At 45.9% G+C, this 22,451-nt stretch overlaps 1 protein-coding gene across 1 annotated transcript in view; it reads left to right on the forward strand.

Annotated features, from left to right (window-relative positions):
- Positions 1–21,775, forward strand: part of TTC9 (tetratricopeptide repeat domain 9) — a 33,277-nt gene extending 11,502 nt beyond the window's left edge. The window contains exons 2-3 of the mRNA XM_008508569.2: positions 15,393–15,575; positions 17,492–21,775. Coding sequence (XP_008506791.2) covers positions 15,393–15,575; positions 17,492–17,571 — 263 coding nt within the window. The 3' untranslated portion in view covers positions 17,572–21,775. The remainder of the gene's footprint in view (positions 1–15,392; positions 15,576–17,491) is intronic.
- Positions 21,776–22,451: the final 676 nt, after the last annotated feature.

The following is a 22,451-nucleotide window of genomic DNA, read 5'->3' on the forward strand; positions in this document are numbered from 1 at the left end:
GCAGGCTAAGTTATAGGGATTCAGAGAGTTGCCACTCTGGGCCCAAGACTGGAGAACCCTGAGCGTCTGGGCCAGATCTGAACATTTTGGGATGTGATTCTGGGCCTATTGCTCCTGCTGTGTCAGAACTGAGCTCCCTTCTTGAATGGACCTGTACCTCTGGGTTGTAGAGGCCGCTGGATCATTGGGAACTTGTGTGGAGTCTTTCTGATACCTACATAGGAAGAAGGCTATAACCCTGTGTCTGCCCATGAGGATGGAAAGAAAGAGACAGAACACAGAGGAACAGACAGGCAGCAGACCTGGACCCCAGAAAATCTGCAGGGCAATGTGGCCTAATAGGAGAGAACTTTACTTAGCAGAAGAGAATCTGGATTTGAATCCTGACATCCCATTGACTCCTTCATTCACCTTGGACAGGTCCCAACCTCTGTGAGCTTCTGTTTCCATTACAGCATGGGAGTAATAATATGCACTGCACAGGATTCTGATGGTGATTGAAATTAAATGACACACGCATACGTGCGAAGCACAGTGCCTGGCACATAACAGATGCTTCATAAATGAAGGTTAGAGGTAAATCTAACTCCTACTCCAAGATGGACTAAGTCAGGAAAGCATGCGAGAGGGGAGGGAAAAAGGACTCAGCAAAGGAGGCTGTGGGGAATGTGGGAAGCAAGTGAGGAAACAGCAGGACAAAGAGGGGTCAGGGGAAGTTCCACGTCCCTAAGTGGCTCCAGGGCAGGATGTGAACCAACATCCTTTGACATAGGTGTTTCCTAGCTGGTGTGTTCGTTCCTGGGCCTGGAAGGCTGAGTGAACAAGTAACCCCCCAGGCCTCCTCTGAAGGGCAGCTGAGCTCCAGCAGAACCAAGGGCCCTTGGGTGATGGGGCCCGTGCCTGCTTCCAGCTTCTCAGGATATAGGTGTGTCCAGGAAACAGGAACTGCTGGGTTCTAGGCCAACATGTCTCTGGCCTGAGATTGTGCAAGCAGGTAAGCCTCAGTCAGACAGTGTCTGTTCTCTGCCACGCTCCCTACTCTGCCCCAGGATTCTCCGACCCTTTCTTTGAACTGAACTGGCAATGACAGAACCTGGGCTCTCTCTCTCATGAGTCAGACCAGTTCCAAGTCTGAGAGGAGAGAACAAGGATTTGCCAGGAAGAGAAGATACATGCTGTGATCAGTTGGGTTCCCTGGGGAGCTTTACAACTGAGAAAGCTTGCTGGTGGGAAGGGGAAATGGAGGAAGGCAAGGCCTCTGTGAGAGAGGCCATCTGTGGGAGAGGCTGCAAGGCTGGCGGCCTCACGCCTGCACTACCTGCCCTCTTGCGCGTCATGCTGGGGCCAGCCTATGGAGCTTCCTTCGTGGTGCCGGATGAAGAAAGCCCCTGGCTTGAGCAGGTGTTCTGAGGGTGGAAGCACCAGCAGGTGTGTCCCTTGGGCCCTCCTTTTAATCCCCCTACAGGCTCTCCTCCCCCATCATGCCTAGGGTCCTCTCATGACCTAGGGCTCCCCAAGGCAGTGCCCATGAACAGGCAGTGCCCATGAACAGGCAGTGCCCATGACCATGCTCAGGAAACCCTTCAGAAGCCTTCTCCACACCTCCCCTCCTGAGTTCCACCCCTGCTTTCATCAAGACATAATGGGCAGAGGTGATTTTTTTTAATAGTTTTCTAATTACAAAAGTAAAACATTGTAGTTGTAGAAGATACTGAAAATAAAGGAAATTCAAAGAAGGAAGTAAAACCCACTTGTCATCCACCACCCCAAGATGCCAACTCTTTCCTCTTTGGGTTTATTTCCTTCCAGTCTTTCTTCTGAGTGTATTGAAACATGTATATGTAAAACAAATGTCAGCCGGCCCACTTCCAGTTCTACCTTTCTCCAGTTTATTTAGGAAAGAAGGAGTTTGTCTCCTCTGTGCTGTGGACCCCTGGTCTCCTTTCTTCCCCTCTGCCCCCACAGGGTGCTGCTCACTCTACCTGGTGTCAGCCAGGGCGTCTACTTCCCCTCTTTGCGTCTTCCCTTTCATATCCCACAGCACCACCGCATCAGGCTTTATGTCATACCAGATTTTACTGAAAGTTACGGGATACAGAAGGAGTTTACATCCCAAAAATTGACTATTGGAAATTCTTTTTCCTAAAGCTCATTTGGCCATCAGACTACCAGGAATTCCTTATCGTCCACTTACCTGTTTTGGCAGGTTCCAACTACCTACCATGCTTCTCAGGTTCTTTTTTTCCCCTCCAGCCTTTCTCCCCTTCTTCGGTTCTCCCGCCCTCAAATTCCTGCCATTTCATGTGCAGAGCAGTCTGGCCATCTTTTCATCCACCTAATTTGCCTCCAGCTGATCTCAAATCTTCACCTTCCCCACGGAGGCAGTTGATAAGGGTATTCTAAAACAGAAAAAGATAATTTCTTCCATAAGAGGAAATCTGATGCCTGCTATTACAAATTCTTTGCACTGATATACACACACACATTTATTTTTCACAAGATTCAGGTTGTACTTTACAAACTTTTACAACCTTCGTTTTTTCCACCAGTATTTTCCACTGAAAACATTTTTCAGTGTCATTACATATTTTTCTACAGCCTGATTTTAATGTCTATGTCATGCTCCATTGTACCAATGTCCCGTTATTATTTAACCAGTCTGCTACTGATGGATATTTAGGTTATTTCCAGCACTTTGCTGCTACACACTGTGCTGCCACAGAGAGGCCATGGGAGTGCTCTTTCTGCTACACGTGTGCCTGTTAACTAACTTATCCCCAAACATATCTGGTGACGTGATATTTGCACTGGTGTCATGGAAGGATGGTAGAGAGGCAACAGGAACAGGAGAGACGTTGCTGGGGTCATGGAGGGATGGTGGGAGAGGTGACCAGAATAGGAGAGATGTTCTTTAAAGTCCAAAAGGAGAACAGCATGGAATTTTGGCTTCTGAGATTTTCCCCGACCCTGGCTCAGGAATCCTGCCAATGGGAATGACATGTGTCCTTGGCCAGAGCCAATAAAGTAAAGATAATAGGAGACAATGGGTTTCTTCTGAATATTTCAGGGTATATACTCGTTACATTCCAAATGGCCCTGCTGGCCATTCCAGAGTCCACTTCCAACCCAAGAAAGGGATGTTAATGAAGACTCCAATGAACAACAATCCTGTCCTACCTTCTTCCTACTACTCCCTTCTCTGTGTGTACACAATGAGGTCAAGAGTGAGTGTTAGGAGCCATGGATGGGATAACTTGTAAGTATGCTGCCATAGCACCTAGGTCTCTGCCTTCCCTCATGAACGGTGGCATGTGACAGGCACCACAAGGCTGAACTGACCTCAGCCTTTGTCCCTGAAACTCCCTTGAGCAGATTCTGATATCCCTTAAAGGACTGTCAACTTAAGCCCTCCGTGTGTAAGATTTTTAGACTGGTTTTTCACCTTAGCTCTTTTACCTGCCACTATGACAGCTAAGTACTGGCCAACAAAGGGTAAATAAGAAGAATATAAACTCCTTGAAGATATCAATATCTTTTGAATGCTCTCCATTTTCCTTATGAAGCCTCAGGCACAGGCCATGATGAATGAATCTTTACTGATTAAGTTTACTAAGAGCCTCTGCCCAGGATTGTTTGGTGATGGTGAGAGGGATGCAGCAGCCCTCAATCAAGCAGCCCTTGAACGCTGGGGGCATCCAGGTGAAGAATTCAAAGGGTGGGAAAACAAAGAGCAGCTTGGTAATGCTGAAAAAAAGAGATCTGTAAAGATATTATTGTTAAAACAAAACAAAAGAAACATTCGCCAATATTTGTTTGAGTCAAGTGCAAGAATGTGCTAGATTGGAAACATAGAAGGTCAGAAATTAATGTGAATGGAATCAGAGTTAGTCCGCTAGATAAAGCCCAGCGATTCCTGGTAGTGGAAGCAGCAGCTGCAGTAGTGGGAGAACTCTTTATCTGGACCCCACGCAGGGCAAGTACAGTGTGACCAAAGATACTGTCACTTGTGGGATGCTAACTCCCTGAGTCAGCCATCCTTCTTTTGTCATAGCTTCTCAGTGCCTTAGACTTGGAAAAGACCTTTAGAGATCAGCCAGTCCAGGTTTCCACTCTTTACCACCAGCTCTGCTGGAGTAGAACCAACATGGGACTTGGGCTTAGACAACCCTGGCTCTTTCCCTACAAGTCAGATGGCCTTAGCAAGTGACTTAACTTCCTTAAACCTTAGCTACTAGAAGGAGGACCAATAACACCTATTCCCCAGAGTCACTGTCAAGGTGAGGTGATTTGTCAAACACTATACAAATATTAGGTATTGCTACTTATTGAGTGTACAATATGTGCAAACCACTGTGATGTGGTTTTGGTCTGTGGGGATTTAAAGATGCCCTGTAGATGCTTGTCTGAAAGGGCAAAGAAGACATGTTTCATAAATAACTGCAAAGATGGGCAGGATCTACGTATGTGGCTGTGAAAATAATTTTATTCTTGGGAAAACTAAAGGGTCCACTTGAGGACCATACCTGTAGATCTGACCTCGTTAGAAAAAGACTAGCCAACATGTTCTGTGAAAGCATTACCATTAGGCAAGGGTGTGCTATAATTCACAGGTATTTCAGAAGAATAATAAGTTCTCAGCAAGTTAGAAATAGAGGGGAATTACCTGTCTTGATAGAGTGCATCTGCAAAGAAACCAAAGCTGAAATCATACTAAATGGTGAGAGACTGAAGGCTTTTCCTCATGACCCAGGAATTGCACCCTTGGGCATTTGTCCTAGAGAAATGAAAGCTGTCCATGACTGCTCATAGCAGTGTTATTCATAATAACAAAAACTGGAAACAACCCAGATGTCCTTCAACAGATGAATGGTCAAACTACAGTACATCATGCCATGGCGTACTACTTAACAAGAAAAAGGAATTAACTGTTGATACATGCAACAACTTGGATGCATCTTAAGGAGATTGTGCTGAGTGAAAAAAAGCCAAATCTGAAAGACTTCATACTGTGTGATTCCATCTTGATAACACTTTGAAATGACAAAATTTTAGAAATGGAGAACAGATCTGATGTCAGGGGTTAAAGAGGAGGTGGGGATACGGGAGGGACATGGTTGTAGTTATAAAAGGGCAGAAGGGATCCTCATGGTGATGGACTGTTCCATAAATTAACTTTAGAGGTAGATATAGGAACTCACATAGGTGATAAAATTATATAGGTAAACACACACACGTACACACACACACACACACGCACACACAAATGAGTACAAGTTAAGCTAGGAAAATCTGAATGAGATCTGTGGATTGTATCACTGTCAATGTTATAGTGAATATATTGCACTATAGTTTTACAGGATGTTACCATTGGGGGAAAACTGGGTTAAAGCCTACAGGGGATCTCTCTGTATTATTTCTTACAACTGTATGTGAATCTACAATTATCTCAATAAAAATTTCAATTAAAAAGTAATATTGTGGGGATTAGTTTTTCAAGCACCAGCTAAGGTAGGAGTTGTTTCAGGAAGAAACCAGAGACGTGTCATGTCAGCCCTACTAGGATAACGGCAGACTCTCAATGGAACTGAAGATGTTGCTGGTTTTAGAACTTAGAAAAACAGAAAAAGCCTTGGTAGAAATTGCATTTGGTTTTGTTTGTTTGCTTTTCTTTTTGAATGTAGAGAAACAAGTGGAGTTGAGGGTCTTGGAGAATTATATTGGAAGCTACCAGATGAGAAATATATAAAGTGAGCACAGTTTGGCACCATCTCACCCTTACTCCTCACAAGAAGCAGAACTCATGCCTCAAATCTGTCTAATGAGGGCATGGCATTAAAATTCATTATAGGCAGTTGAGCAACCTAGGAGGGCAGCGTGTGTGTGATGCTTAAGAGCACAGTCTCAGGTGCCAAATGGCTTAGGTTCAAATCCTGTCCCTGACACTTACTAATTTTGGGCAAGTGACTGAACTTCTGGCCTCAGTTTCCCCATCTGGAAAATGGGCAAAATACTAGAACCTACCCCATAGGTTGTTTTCAAGATTTACTCTGTGTTTTGAGGAAGATTAGCCCTGAGCTAACATCTGCTGGCAATCCTCCTCTTTTTGCTGAGGAAGCCTGGCCCTGAGCTAACATCCGTGCCCATCTTCCTCTACTTTGTATGTGGGACGCCTACCACAGCACGGCGTGCCAAGCGGTTCCATGTCCACACCCGGGATCCGAACCGGCGAACCCCAGGCTGCTGAGATGGAGAACGTGAGAACTTAACCGCTGCGCCACCGGGCCAGCCCCTGTTGTCAAGATTAAATCAGCTAATGCTTAGAACAGTGTCTGGCCCATTCATGTTTAATAAAAGTTACCTGCTCTTACTCTTGTTACCCTTCTGGGAGGATGGATGAATACTGCCGACTGGCACAGGACTTGATTCTCCTGACTCATGACTCATTGTGGAGCATCTCAGCCCTTCTGCCCTGTTTCCCCGTTTCCCTGGCCTGGGCTCCTGTTCTCCAGCAAGAAGTCTCTAATCACTAAGAAGAGAAAAGCCCAAAATGTCACAAGTTGACTGTCTGTCTGAGATAATTGTTTGCCTATGGTGCAAATTTCCAGCTCTAGGATTTGGCCATCTGGGACCTCTTTGCCCTTGTGTGTAATCCTGGAGCTCCCCTTATCTGTCCTGGGCTCTCACGGTTTAACCAACTGGATGGTCCTTAAGAAACAAATTCTAAAATGCTAGAAAGGAGGTGAGGAGGCCCACCTGCAGGCGCCCACTGGGGACTTATTAAAAATACAGATTACTGGGCTCCACTCTAGCTCTTTGGAGTCTGCGTCACTGGGCATGGGGTCTGAGAATCTCCATGCTAAATAAGTTTCCATGGATGATTTAATGAGAAACATTTGTCTGTGGGTTTCTTGCCAGACGTCAGGGTCTGGCGCTTGGGAAACACTGACTTTCTTCATCCTGCCAACGAGTCTTCAAGGAAAAGGTCAACAGCAACCATAATTACCTTCATTTTTACCCACTTCAACACTGAGACCCTCAGAGGTGAGGTGTTTTAATCCAAGGACACCTGAGTGAGTACCACTGCTGGGGACACTGCCTTAAATCAACTAGCTCAGAGACACTGAAAGTAGCCAGCCATTTCTCTGCTAAAAATACTTCCCTCTTCCCTCATAGGCTCTCTCATGCCCTGTAGAGTCAAGAGCCAGGCCCATTAATTTTCCTGCCACAGCTGGCTTTTAGAACTCCTCGCTTTCCTGAATTATTAGGACTCTAGAGGAGCCCAGTGACTTTGGGTCCATCCCCAACCCCATCCATAAAACTGTCAGCCAGATACTGACTGGAATCCATTCGTGGGGGAGGAAGGAGCTGAGACAGGTAGCAGGGGTGTGTGTGTGTGGTGGGGGTGAGGGCAGGTAGGACCAACTGTTGACTCAGAGCCCGTCTAATCTGTAAGTGAGAAGAAAACAGGCCTGGAACCCCACCCCATTCTTTCCCTCTTGCCCTCTTTCTTGCTGCAAAGCTGCTTTTGTAATGTTCTCTGCATCTACCCACCCACCTCCAACAGGGAAAACACACTTTTGAAAGGAAAGCTGGTCAGTAAAACCAAGCATCAAACCTAGATTTGGGAAACGTTTGGGGCCAGTGTGAGTTTATGTACATCCTAGACCATGAAACAAAAATGAGAAATCAAAAGAAAAGAGTTGTTTTCAGAACTCTGAATGCAAGCATCTGTGTACACGGAAGAGAAAATCAGCACTTTGATGGAAAGGTGAAACTAGTGGGTCATTGCAGTCCTGGATACGGAGCCTCATAAGTCAAACTTACCGTCATTTCACTGCACACGCTACATTCCCATTGCTCTGCCATAGAAACACCCTCTAAAATCACCCTCCAAAATGTATCTGACCATTCTGAAAAATTTGCTTTAAACTAAGCTATAGCTTCGTGTGTGTATCATATGTTGTGTGTAGGACTCAAAATGGAAATTTTTTCTAATGAATGTGCACATTGCTGGGGAAACCATATTTGACAAATGGCTTCGTAAAGAACTGGCATTTATGAGAATCAGCTTCTGTGCCTAGCACTGTGTGAGGCATGTCACATACATTAATTATCTCATTTTCTCATCACAAAAGTTCCCACAAAATAGGTATCATTATCTTCATTTAACACATGAGAAGAAGGAGACCCAGGGAGATTAAGTAACATGCCCAAGGGCCTGGGCTAGTAGGTGGCAGGGCTTGGATGCCAGCCCAAGACGGTATCTCCAGGTCCAGCATTGATGTGCAGCCAGAACACCCCAGAACTGGCACTATACTATGTGCCTATTCAGCTTGGTTAGGACCCATAGCGGTTGTTCAATATTCTGAATGTCACCTCTGCCCACATCCAAGCTCCTTCCGCTTTACTACTATGCCTTTGCCCTTTGAAATAAATTTGAAAACCAATCAAATAAATTTGATTAGCTTTGGGGAAAATTTCCCCCGTTGAGGTAGTAGCCATTTCCTGGGCCCGCCTCCCAAAGGAATGACCAGCAAGGTGGATTAGTTCCCTAGGGCTGCCATAACGAAGTACCAGAAATTGAGTGGCTTAAAATAACAGAAATTTATTGTCTCCCATTTCTGAAGGCTAGGAGTCCGAGATTAAGGTGTTGACACGGTTGGTTCCGTCTGAGGGCTGTGAGGTAGAAGCTATTCCTGGCTTCTTTCCTACCTTCTGGCAGCCTCAGGCGTCCCTTGGCTTGTGGATGGCCATCTTCATCCTATGTCTATTCGCATCGTCTTTCCTGTGTGGGGGTTTGTCTCTGTGTCCCGGTTTCTCCGTTTTATAAGTACACCAGCCATAGTGCATATGGGTTCATCCTAATAACCTCATTTTGATTTGAGTATCCCTGTAAAGACCCTCTTTCCAAATATTCTGAGGTATTGAGGATTAGGACTCCAACATACCTTTTTGAGAGACACAATTCAACCCAGAAAAGTGAGGCGGTCTCATAGACTGGGTTCCTTCTCCTCACTCCTGGCCCCAGGTGGGTCTTTCCTTCCCTCCCATCCAGCCCATGCTTCCCTTCTGTCCAACGGGCAAAGGCAAACTATAGTGAACCAGCTGTAAGAAGAAAACCAAGGGCTACATGAACTTGCTCTTCCTCCTCTCATCCCATTTCCCTTCATCTCATGCCAATGAGTGGCACTCTGCCCAGACAGTCACTATGCCCTGCATGCACCAGGAAAAGCAAAACAAAAGAGGTGCCAGAGCCAGGAGAATCTGGCATGGTTTAGCCTGAGGTCTCAGTGTGGTTGGTTTGGGCAACATCGTATGATTTCCTCTGTCTGCATGCATGGGTGTGCAGTAGGGTTCTTTAGGTTGCCACTTCTCTAACTTTCTCCTGCTACAGGCTCCTTTGTGGAGCTAAAAAAGCCTGCCAGCTCTTTTCAGAAAATCGTGCCCTAACCTCTCAAGGTTGGCAGTGGAAGAGGAGTCTCCACATGGGAAGGTTGGTTGAAGATTTACAGCCCCAATTTTTGTCCCCCTAATTTACCTTTCTCTCATAAGTTGCACTGGCCACCATTGCTGTCACCATACGAGGCTAAGGGCAGGCTGTTTCTCTTCTAGCACTTCTTCCCAAGCTTGAATGGAAGCTTGTCTCAGTTCTCAACAGGTTGGATTCCATGCTGCAGCATTTATTCAGACTTTTCAGAAGACCCAGAGACCAGAAAGTTAATAACATTTGTTTTGAAAGGATTTCTAGATTTGGTGTTTCGGAGCCCAGGCCCATCTTCCTGTGTCCATTGTGGATGTGTCTTCCCACCCTGCACCCCTTCTGCCACTGAATGACTCCATCTTTTTTTTTTTTTTTTAGCGCTGTTTCCCCATTTTGTGTGTGTGTGTGTGTAAGGAAGATTGGCCCTGAGCTAACATCTGTTACCAATCTTCCTCTTATTTTTTTCTTTCTTTCTCTCCCTAAAGCCTCAGTACATAGTTGTATATCCTACTCGTAGGTCATTCTAGTTCCTCTATGTGGGATGCTGCCACAGCATGGCTTAATGAGCGGTGCATAGGTCCGTGCCCAGGATCCGAATCCATGAACGCTGAGCCCCCGAAGCAGAGTGCACGATCTTAACCACTCGGCCACAGGGCCAGCCCTGAATGACTCCATCTTTGAATCCAAATGTATACGCAGAGTCAAGGCCACAGACAAGAACAGGCTGCCTCCATCTGGCCTGTAACCTGCCTCCCCAAATCCACAGCCTCCTCTCCTGAGACTGACTGACAGTGGCAGTGCTTACTCCCTTCAGGGAAGATCCTGGCCCAGAGCCTTGGCTTGGGAAGACCACGTCAGAACACAATCCAATCTCCACGCAAAAAAATCTGCACATTGCGGGAGAGTTGTGTTACAGAAGCCCTTTTGATCACCTCCCCACCAGTTCTGATTGTCATCCCCAACAGAAGATGCCTCACGATAGGAATAGGGAGAACAGAATTCCTTTTGAAGAAGAGCCAGTGAAACAATTTCACCCTTCTATTAAGTGGCAGACAGCTGTGTTCCTAGGCTGTTAGAATGAAATAATGGTAGAGATTATTCAGTGAAGTGCAGGCCCCGTGTGTTACGGATAGGAAACTGAGGCCCAGAAAGGGAAAATGATTTCCTAATCTTAGCATTAGTCGCAAAGGTGGGACTAGAATCCAGCTCTTCTGATTCCCAGCCCAGTGCTGTAAAATATTGATCCATGCTGTGTAGCAGAGCACAGAGACTATTGTATCATAAACCTTAATTCAAATAGAGACCAGGTTACAACAATGTGGAAAAACACTCCTGGGTCATCAGTGAATCCAGAATGACAGTCTAAGATCTCCTGGATGAAGGGCTCTAGTCACATGAATGTAACATTCAGGAGTTCCCTAATGCCAGTTGGTTCTATCTGTCGGATGCCACTTAAATTAATCCCTTCCTCCTGCCTTTCTTCCTCCACTTGAGTCAAACTAGTCACCATCATTTCATCATCCAAATCTTCTCTTGCCCTAAGAATAAAGTCCTAGATCCTCACCTTGGATCAGAGGGTCTGGGTGTTCAGGTTTCATCTTGTTTTTCCAGCTTTATTCCGTCCCTCCCCTTCAGTCTCTCTGCTCCAGCCAGACATGGCTTCTGAGAGCACCTCTCTCTCTCTCTTCTTCTCTCTCTCTCGGCTCTGCCTAGAAAGCTTTTTCTCCTTTCCACCTAGATCAGTAGTTCTCAAATGGGTGATTTTAACCCCAGGAGACATTTGGCAATACCTGGAGACATTTTTTTGCTTGTTGCAACTGGCACCTAGGGGGTAGAAGCCAGGGATATTGCTAAACATCCTACCATGTACAGGACATCCCCCACAACTAACAGTTATCCAGCATAAAATGTTTACAGTACTGAGGTTGAGAAACACTCAATCTTTGGAACCCAACTTAAATACCACTTCTTCCAAGAAGCCCTCCCATGATACTTTATATTGGTTGAGGGCGTCTCCCCTCTCAGTATGCTCCCACTCTTCCCTTCTCCTTCACAGGACTTGGCACATGGATATTTGAGATAATGTAATATCTGCCTTCCCCACCAGTCCATCAGCTCCAGGATGGAGTGGAATGTTTGGTTTATCTGCTGATCCCAGGGCTCAGTGTGGTGCCCAGTGCAGTTAGGCATCACTTTTTGCCTCGTTGACCCTAGAACACAGAGGAATGTAGTTTCCAGAGGTGACCTGTCTTTTACCAGAGGTTACGTGGATTTCCAGGGGTCTCAAGTGCAGACCCACAGATGCCCATGATCAAGAGCACAGTCTTGGGAGCCTGGCAGAAGTGGGTAGATATCATAATTCTACCACCTCCTCATTGAGTGACTTTCAGCAGGTTACTTAATTTCTCTGGAACTGGGTTTCATCATCTGTAAAAGATGCATAAAAATAGAACCTGTTTCATAGAGTTGCTGTGAGGATTAAGACATGGTATATGTAAGGTTCTGAGTACCACCTCTGACGTAGGGGAAGAGATTAACAACTGAGAGGAGGAAAGGGCAGACTTTCTCAGGATCCACTGCAGCCCCGGGCCCTGGGGGTGGGCATATGCACATGGAAGGAACATCAGGAGACTGCTGTTCAACGTCTCCTTCTTAACTTCCTCAACTCCAAAACAAATGTGCCTACAAACATCCCATCTTACTTATCTCATGGGCTTGTCATACGTTTCCCAAACAGCTCCCCACCGGAACTAGAGAGGTACCTAAAAATCACCTGTAGGTCTGGCTGAGGGCAGCTTTCCAAACTGTCTCTTACCCCCTGCACCTCGACCCTCTTGAGAGCTTGGGCCTGGCCCCTCTGGTTTCTTATCTGGATGTCACCTCTCGGCCCAGCCTTTCAGGACGGCAGCCCGTTTGGACCTGAGCTAGCTCTGGTTTCTCCGTCTTCCTGGGCTCAGCTTCCAATGCCAGCAGGGGCTCCACACTCTGTAACCTACCTGGTCCACCTCTCTCCAGGTCTGAACCCTGGTCCGCAGCCAGACATCACAGTTCCCACTGGATCTGCAGGGGCATTCGAAACATTTTCACTGAATGAGTCCCAGAAATTGTTATTGTTCCTTTTGTCCTGGGGAGTTGGTGTTGGGGGAGGGGGGAACGGGGTACTTTTCCATTTCTAGGCCTTTCTGCTTCCTTTCCCTCCAATTTTGGACATTCAAAAACTGTTTTTAAAAGAAACAAAGGTTCATTTCCTGGACTGCTCCGGTCAGCAAACAGCAGTGTCTGTTTGCAGACAGAGGGCTGGACAGGAAGAGGGCTTCTCAAGCTGGCAGAGGGCATCAGATGGGGCACGTGGAAGCTGCAGACAGGAAACCCTTTAGCTCTGGGAGCAGATGTTGGCGCCGAGTCCCACTCAGGTAGCAGCCAATGAGGTTCACACGCGGAAACCTCTTGACAGAAACCCCTCCCGGTCTGCAGAGCTGTGGAAGCACCACCGACTCCAACAGCATCATGGGGGTAGCGGGGCAGAGAGCCGCAGGCCCCGCAGCTGAGGGAGGAGAGGGGAAGGGAGCTGGTGGCATCAGCTCAGCGGGATGGCCCCCTGGCGTGCCAGCTATTGCTGTTCCCTGTGACAACAGCCACCCACGCCCATGCCCACCGGCTTGGCAGCCTATTGCTTCGGTCGACTTGTTTGGCTTTCTGCCCTCTGGCCAGGGAAACCTGATGGATTGGTTTCTAGATCTGGGCTGGTTCTCTTCCACTTCCTGGTTCTCACACCTCCAACTTGAGAGACTGTGTGGTTCACCTCCCCCTCAGAATGCAAGAGTTTGAGGGATTTGGGGGGATTTTTTTCCCTGGAAAGTTATTTAAGGGATCAAAACAGCTGACGTTAGACCCCTGGACCTGAACACAAAGGAACGGTACATGAGCCCTCTCCCCCATCCCACCAGCCGGGGCTGGGCGCCAAGCCGCCGTTTTGCCTTCTAAGTCTCTGTGTTCATTCGCTTTGAAGAAGCAGATGGATGTCTTTCCCCCTTCTTTTTTTGTAATCCCTCCAGCGTGTCTAACACACCTCTTTGCCCTTAGTGCCTGCTAGATATTCGAGTGATCCCATGGAGGCGGAGGTTGCTGAGCTGGGCTGGGATCAGGGTGAGGCAGGTGAGGCTCTTAGCGCACAACAGTTTAGGAGGCACCCACTCGCCAGGGTTGTACAAGCTTCTGCCCCCTGGTCCTGGCCCTGTGGCTATTTGCAGGTAAGAGAAAGCTTCAAGGGGAGACGGTTTACTCAGAGATGGCTGACTGTGGAATAGGAGGGGCCCACCATAGGCATCTGCCAGCCTTAGCCCTCTTGCCCAGGACACTCAGGGCAAGAGGACACACTTCTCATGTCCAGAGTTGCGCCCCATGTGAGACAGGTTACTAGCGCATCAGAAGGCCCCTGCTACCAGGAACTGCAGAGACAAACATGTATGAGTGAGAACTTTAAGAAAGTCAGAGGAGGTCATCACTGCAGTGGTGCAGGGGCAGAAAAGAATTATAATAATATTAAATAACACTTTGGGTACTTATTATGTGCCAAGCCCTGTAGTAAATACTTTATGACCATTATTTTATATAATCCCCTCAACAGCTCAATAAAGAAGTGGGGCTCTGCAGCCAGACAACTTTGATTTAAATCTCAGCCTCGCCTCTTTCATGTTGCGTGACATTGGGAAATTACTTAACCTCTCTGGGCCTCAGCTTCCTCATCTGTAAAATGGGAATAATAATATGACCTGCATCATAGTATTCTGAGGATTATATGTATTATTTTTCATATAAGTAAAACAGTGAGGCAAGCATCTGGCACAAGGCAAGCATTTGACAAATATTAGCCATAGTTACTATTGTTATTGCCTCTTGTAGCTTATTTCTAGAGCTGCCACCACAAAAGTCTCATAAACTGGTGGTTTAAACAATAGAAATTTATTGCCACACACAGTTCTGGAAGCCAGGAGTCCAGGATCAAGGTGTTGTTAGGGCTAGTTCCTTCTGAGGTCCGTGAGGAAGAATGTGTTTCATGCTTCTCTCCTAGCTTCTGGTAGCCTCAGTCATTCCTTGGCATATAAACGGCCATCTCCTCCCTGTGCCTCTCACGTCATATTTCCTCTGTGTGCATCTGTCTCTGTGTCCAAACTTCCCCTTTGTCTTAGTCCGTTTGGGCTGCTATAGTAAAAATACCATAGACCGGGTGGGGTCAAACAACATTTATGGCTCACAGTTCTGGAGGCTGGGAAGTCCAAGGTCAAGTGCTGGCAGATTCAGGGTCTGGTGAGAGCCCACTTCCTGGTTTGTAAATGGTCATCTTCTCGCTGTGTCCTCACGTAGCAGAAGGGGCGAGGGAGCTCACTGGGGTCTCTTTTCTAAGAGCACTAATCCCAGTCATGAGGGCGGAGCTTCCGAAAGACCCCACCTCCAAATACTGTCACACTGGGCATTTGTTTTCAACATATGAATTTTGGAGGGACACAAAAACTCAGTCTATAGGGTGTTTTTTATAAGGACAGCAGTCCTATTGGATTAGGATCCATGCAATGACTTTGTTTTAACTTGATCACCTTTGTAAAGACTCTGTTTCCAAATAAGGTCACATTCTGATGTGCCAAGGGTTAGGACTCCAATATATCTTTTGCCGGGGACACAACTCAACCCATATGACAAGGCTAAGTAACTTGCTCAAGGTCACACAGCTTGTGGGTGATGAAACTGAGTCCTAGAACCCAGGATTATTTGATCATCAATTCCATGGCATAAACCCCAGTGAAAAACCCCAACCCTACTAAACCTTCTCTGAATGGGGAGAGAGAACCAAAGGGAGACATTCAGATTCTGCTGTGTTGATGGCCTTTTCCCTTCTTTCTCGCTTCCTCCATAGCCTGCCTGCTGCAGGCTGAGTTGGTAAACTACGAACGAGTCAAGGAGTATTGCCTCAAAGTCCTGAAGAAGGAAGGCGAGAACTTCAAGGCCCTTTACAGGTCTGGTGTGGCCTTCTATCACCTTGGAGACTATGACAAAGCACTCTACTATCTGAAAGAAGCAAGGACCCGACAGCCAACAGGTAAGGCATCAATGGCTGTTTTCTTACCATCGGCCCCCTCTGGCAGCTCCAAGGCCTTCTCGTTGTTGTGTACAGCTTGCATGGCTGGCAGGGTTAGGCAGGGGCAGAAATGGCAAATTAGGGGTGAGGTGTGTGTTAGGACCTGGATTGAGGAAAGTACACAGTCCATGCATTTGCCTAGGATCTGGGTTCCAGGGAGCTTGGGCACCTCTTCTTTTCGAGTAGAATATGAAATTCTTTGTCTTCTCTAACCCAGAATCCAGCTCTCCTCACTTATTCAATAAATATATATAGAATTTTTACTATGTGCCAAGATTTGTGCTGGGCACCAGGAATGCAGATGAGAAGACATGATCCCTATTGTAAGGAGCTCACACACTGGTTGGCAAGACAGAATACAAATAGACAATTTTGGTGCTAAGCTCAGCATCTTCCAGGAAGCATGCTGTGGTTTCTCCAGTCAATCCCATTCCTTAGAGCATGCGTTATCTGTACCATTCACTTAAATTCATCCCCACTAGCTCAGGCATTCATTCATTCCATAGATATTTATTGAATGGGTACAATGGGCCAGGAATTGTCTCGGTGCTGGGAAAAGAGCAGTGAGTGAAAGGAAGTTGCTACCTTCAAGAAGTGTACGCCATAATGGAGGAAGATGGACAGTAAACCAATGGACAAATAGATTATGTAACATTTAGCAGTGACAAGTGCTATAAAGGAAATAAAGCAGAGTCAAAGGATCAGGAGTAAAGGGGATGCTATTTTAGACCAGGTGGTCGGAAGAGCCTCTCTGAGGAGATGCCGTTTAAACAATGACTTTGGCTTGATGTTGCCCTTCTTGTTCATATGTCTGATATTTTTTAATGCAGTTCTTTTTTGTGTGTTTTTGATTGGTTTTCTGTATATAAATTGTGTTCTCCCAACTATACTGTAAGCAACTTAAGGACTAAGAACTGGATTCATTCAATGGAATTTTCTTGAGCACCTGCAATAGGTCCACACTGTTCTGGATGCTGTGCCTGGCATTTTTGAGAATTCTATAGCATTAATTTCTACTTTTGGAAGTAAACATCCCAGGCAGCCCTGGAGCTCTTATATTCTGGTGTGTGCAGAGCTAAGCAGCTGTTGTATGTCGTACCCAGCTCACTAATTTACGAACTGATACCGGGGGGAAACTCCCCAGTTTGTGGTGAGGAGGTTGTCTGACCCTACTTAGAAGAATAAAAATAAGACAAAGAAGCAAAATCATTTTAAACTCTTCAATTAAAAACATTGCATTCAACTAGTATTTATTGATCATTGGATTAAGCACTTTTAGACTTGTCTAGTTTGGTCCTCACAGCAATTTTATGAGGAAGGTATTATGATCCCCAGGAGAGGCATCAACTACTATGTGTCTCTGTGGGCATCTCTCTGGACCCTGGTTTTCCCTTTTGTCACAGTGAAGATGATGATGCATACCTTACAGGATTCTAAGAAGGGTTAAATGAGTTAATGAAGGAAAAAAACCTGGCACAAAGTAGGCATTCAAAAATGGAGGTTGTTTCTTTCAGACAAGACGTGAGGCTCAGAGAAGTTGGTGACTTGCCTGAGGTTCAACTCCAAGCAGAATCTCAACTAACTGTGCTGACTCAGGACCACTGGGAGATGCTGCTACCTAGAAATAAGGGGAGAAATTCTCCCTCCTCTCCTCTCCTTCCCGTCTGTCCCCTGGGTCACAGTGACCTGTCCACATTTGCTGGGAGAGGCAGTGAAGGAGAGTGCCAACATCCTGCTTGCCCTATCAGCCACCATGGACCTTGGCTGAGGGAGTCTAGCCTGTCCGTGATCTGCAGACACAGCTTTGCCCTGATTCTGGGTAGACCCAATAGTATCTCTCACCAGGTGTTCCCTAAGGTCTGTTTCTCTCCTCGCAGATACCAATGTGATTCGGTATATCCAGCTGACGGAGATGAAGCTCAGCAGATGCTCCCAGAGAGAGAAAGAAGCCATGTAACTAGACCACCTCTCTAAAGCTGCATCCGTGCCTGACCCGGGACTTCCAGGCACCCCCTGGTGGAGAGCCCCTCCCTGGGTTCTGTTCCTTTCTCCCCACTTCTTCTGGCTCCCCTTTCTTCCTCCGGTTGCCCCTCAACTCTTTGTCTACTTCCAGTGTGAAAAGGAGACATGCACATTTGGAATCTGGTGTGTTGCCCAGACAATAGAGACATTCTCTTCTCTAGTAGGTCAGCCACTGAGAGAGACCTAACTTCTTCGGGGACAGCTGGAGAGGACTCTCACAGGCCATTTCAGCTTTGACTTTGGCCAATGCTTCTGACAGAGGCAGAGGCTGGCAGGTATACCATCTCAAAGGCAGGAGGCACGGAGCCCACGGGCTGGACCCCTCCACACCTTTCTGACAGACCAGAGCATCTCAAGGCAATTGTGACAAATCCAGGGATGAGACAAACACCAGGAGCCAACAGAGAGACTGTGAATTTGTACACTGGATTCCCCCCAACTCCCATCCCCGAGAACCTCAGCCCTTGCCTCCCTCCCTCACTTGTTGTCTTGGCTTCTGCTTTCTTCTCTCCCTCTTGGGGATCTGAGACTCTGCCAGGATTCACATGCCATTGAAGCCCACTCTCAGTGCTCTCTGGTGACCACACATACCATTCTCCCATACTCCCACCCAGCAGGCAGCTGCGACAGCAGAAGGGCAGGGTATAGTGAGCCAAGGGTTGACCACGTAGGTGATGGAGGGAGGGAGAGATGACGTCTAGGGAAAAGGGCATTGTATAGACTGGGGGATTGAACTGTGGACTAATTAAGTATAAATAAAAGTAAGTGAACAGGCAGCAGTTCCTGTCATTTCTGTTGGAAGCAGCCCTGCCCCTCTCTTTTACTCCCTCTCCCAACTCCCAATCAGAGCTACTTAGGGTCAATCAGAGCCAGGCAGGATGGGGCTTCCCCCAAAGAATTGGGCCATTTGTCAGTGGTATACAATGCTGGCTGCTGCCTTTGTGCTTCCAGAGTAGGCTGAGATGGTGGAGACTGCCCAGGGACCTGGCTTTGTGGGAACTCGTACCGCCTCTTTTTGAAGAAATTATCTGGACTCAGTATCTAGCACATAGAATGTGTTCAACAAATATTTGTTGAATGAGTAAATTATGACTGCAGACTGGCTCTCCTGCCTTAAACTAATTTTATCCCAGCCTAGTCTCCTGATATCTCTGCTCTTTGTGCTCTGCCATGTTGCTTCAGTCAAGTAAGAAACATTTACTGAGGGCTTATTGTTTGCCTATCGTTGTGCAATGTGCTGTGGGACATAGGATGTAGTCCCAGTCTTCAAGGAAATGGAAGAGTTGAGAAATCCTCATATGAGATGATTACCAATGACACCTTTAATTTATGAATGCTTTAAAATTTTCAAAGCACTTTCATGTATTTTTCGTGTGATTAGTGAAAGAGACAATAATTGTACAAATTAAAATATATACAGATGCAATAATGTTAATAGTTCACATTTATTAAATGCACTATCCTCAGATCTTTACATGTATAATCTCATTTCTTTCATTCAATTATTCTCTGAGATACTATTCCCAGTTGATGGATAAGAAAACTGAAAACCAGGAAAATTAACTATCCCGAGTTTGCATGACCTTAGGTGGCATAGCTGGGATGTGAACCAGGTCTGTCTGACGCCAGAACTCTAGCTACTGATTCTCTATAGTGAGTTGCTGCTCAACAAAGTATTATATTGAGCAGTTACAACCATTCAAGAGCAGGACAATTTGTATTAAGTTGAAAAGCCTTGACTACGTCAACAGTGGTACGTGGACCGCCTCTTGCATTTAGCCCAAGGCAGGAAAAGGTCCCTACACTAGACTCCCTCGTGGTCAGGGCAGTAACAGGCCAGGAAAAGACAGCTGAGACTCAGCAGTTATTTCTGTGTATTGTTCATTCTACTTGCTGTTGGGGCTGGCACGTATCCAAACAACCCACCTAGCATTCCTCACTCCATCCCAGCTTTGGGAAAGAGTCACAATTATAGGTAGAGATTGAAAGGCAACACAAAGTTAATGATGGGTTGTTTGTTTAATCAGAGGCTCCACCGCTGTAGAATCCAATCACTGCTGAGGGGACCAGAAGCCAGCACCACAGGTTATATTCACAAAGCTCCTCAAAGGCTTCCAAAGGGGGCTGCAAGAAGATGCTAGAAATATCCAGGGGCCCACAGTTGCTTGCCTATAGCTCACCCTCTAGAGAAGAGGAAAAGGAAAAAGCTGTTACATCTGCCATATTCTCCCCCTCCCGTACCATATCCTTCTCTCTGCCCCCTTCCTCCAAAATGATTTCGCATGGCCCCACCCTGCAGCACACGTAGAAAAGCAAATGTGCAAAACTCCCTGTGCCCAAGCTTGCAGCTCAGAAAGTTTGTGAGGTGGCAAACTGCTTGTTGGGATCTGAAGGATGAAGATGATATCAGAAGTGGCCTGCAGAACCAGTTAAAACTGGCAAGGTCTTCCTGTCATCAAGAAGGACTCAGAGTAACTATTCCCAACATGGAGCAGGAGAGAAGTCTTGCCTCGGCGAGTGAGTCTGGGCAGGACTGGACAGATGGGGATAAGATTGTTGCCATCCTTCCAAAGAGAAAGGTTAAAAACCAGAAGTAGTGAGGACAACCTCGTGGGACCACACAGTACGAGTGTACAGGCCGTCTGCTTGTCTAGCAGCTTAGGTACACATGCTTATTGGAACTCCATTCGTTGTGACCCAAAATTAAATGATCCCAAAGAAAAAAGCTGCCTGGGGGTATTGGTTGATGTTTGGGATGATGGGACTGAATTTTCTATGCATTTGTCCAACAGATATTTCAGAGGGCAATTATGCAAAATCAGGTCTGTTCACCTTACCAAACCTTCAGCTTCCTTCTTCCTGACATCCCTCCCCAAAACAGGGACTGTCATTTAATTACACACTTTGTTGGCAGATGTCACCGCTGAACTATACCTGGATCACTAATCCTGGATATGACCTGTGTTGTGATCTCCTGCTTGGACTTTTGTGATAGATTCTTTGGGGGAAAAAATTACACTTTTCTTGTAATTATTATGAAAGCCTCACATGTGTATTGTAGAAATTTTAGGAAAAAAAGAGACAAACTCCAACTTATAATCCTACCATCCAAGACAAACATTGTTATCCTTTTGGATGTATCTTTTTGTTCTTTTTGGTATAAATGTACACATGCACATACACAGTTGTTTTTTTTTACAAAAACTGGAACACATTGTATATATTCTTTAATAACTTACTTTTCAAAACGTGTATTTATATTTTAGAATATGTAATACATACACAGATACAAATTCAAAAAGTACACAAAGCTCTATAGCATAAGAAGTAAATCTCTCCCGCCCTGTCTGCCAGCTTCTAGTTTCTCTCCAATTACTTGTATATCCTTCCAGAGAGATTTTTGCGTTTTCAAATATATGCATATATATTCTCTTTCCACATGCACAAATGGTAGCATATTGGACACACTTTTTTGCACTTTGTGCTACTTCACTTACTATATCATGAACACAACGTTTTTCGTGCGTCTCTCAAACTTTTTCAACAGCATCCTCCCTATATAGATGGACCCTCGTTTGGTAACCAATCTCCTAATAGAGATTATTTCATTTGTTCCCAGTCTTCATTGTAAATAATGTTGCAACAGACATTCTTGCAGCTAAATTTTGCACATATCTCTGACTTTTTCCTTCGGATGAAATCCAAGAAGGAAATTGCTTGGCTATCTTTAGGAATTTTGACATATGTTGCCAACTGCCCTCCAGAAAGTTTGTACTGAAGCACTCTCCTATTTGCAGCCCAGAGAGTGCCCTGTCTCCTGCACCCTCACTCCGTGGGTATGATCACTTATCAAATCTTTACCAATTTGATAGGAAAATAACAGTATGTCAATGTTATTTGAACTTGCACTTCTTTGATTGTTAGTGAATAACCTCTTCGTATGCTTGTTGACCACTTGTACTTCTTTCTTTGTAATTTTTCTATTTATTTGATATTGGTATGTTTATTATCGATATGTAATTTTATTAAGAATATTATTTTTGTCAAGAAACATTGCGAATATGCTTTCCAAGTGCTTTGCTTTCAAATTTTATTTATGGTGCTTTTTGACATACATAAATTCTTAATTCTGCAATTAATTTGTTCCTCCGTTGCCAGCTTCTTCTGCCTCCGGTTCGCCCTCTCAGTTCTATCAGAGTGATCCTTCTAAAACACGATCTGATTATGTCACTCCACAGCTTAAAAATCTTTCGTGGTTCCTCATCACTTTTAGGATAAAGGCCAAACTCAGCATAACACACAATGTGTCATGTGATTTTTTTCCCACTGTCTTCCAGGCTCACCTCCTGGGCTTCCTCCCAAGGTTCCCCACATTCCACTGCTGCACAGTTTCTTGTGATTCCCTGAACCCATCGTCCTGGGTCTCTCGGCCTTTCCATGCTGTTCCCTCTGTCCAATTGTCCATACCTCATCCCTCCAGCCCCCTCCTTGCCTTGCTCACTCCTAGAGGACTTGGCCAAGGCATCAGTGCTTAAAACCTTCCTTGACCCCTTAGTCTGCACTCCTGAAGCAGCACGAGCCGACCTCTGCCTAGCATTTGTCACAACAAATTGGAACTTCCTCTCTGTGCTTGTCTCGCCCACTACCTGGATGTTCCTCAAGGCTGGCACTGTGGTTTACTCATCTTTGCAACCAGAATGTCTAGCACAATGCCTGGCACACAGTGAGTGCTCTGTAAATGTTGAGCATTGAACCTGGGATGAATTGATAATGGATTCAGTGGCAAATGTTACCTCAGATCAGTGCAGGGCTAGA

Source organism: Equus przewalskii, chromosome 25 (genome assembly GCF_037783145.1).
Source record: "Equus przewalskii isolate Varuska chromosome 25, EquPr2, whole genome shotgun sequence".
In the NCBI taxonomy this organism is placed as follows: domain Eukaryota; kingdom Metazoa; phylum Chordata; class Mammalia; order Perissodactyla; family Equidae; genus Equus; species Equus przewalskii.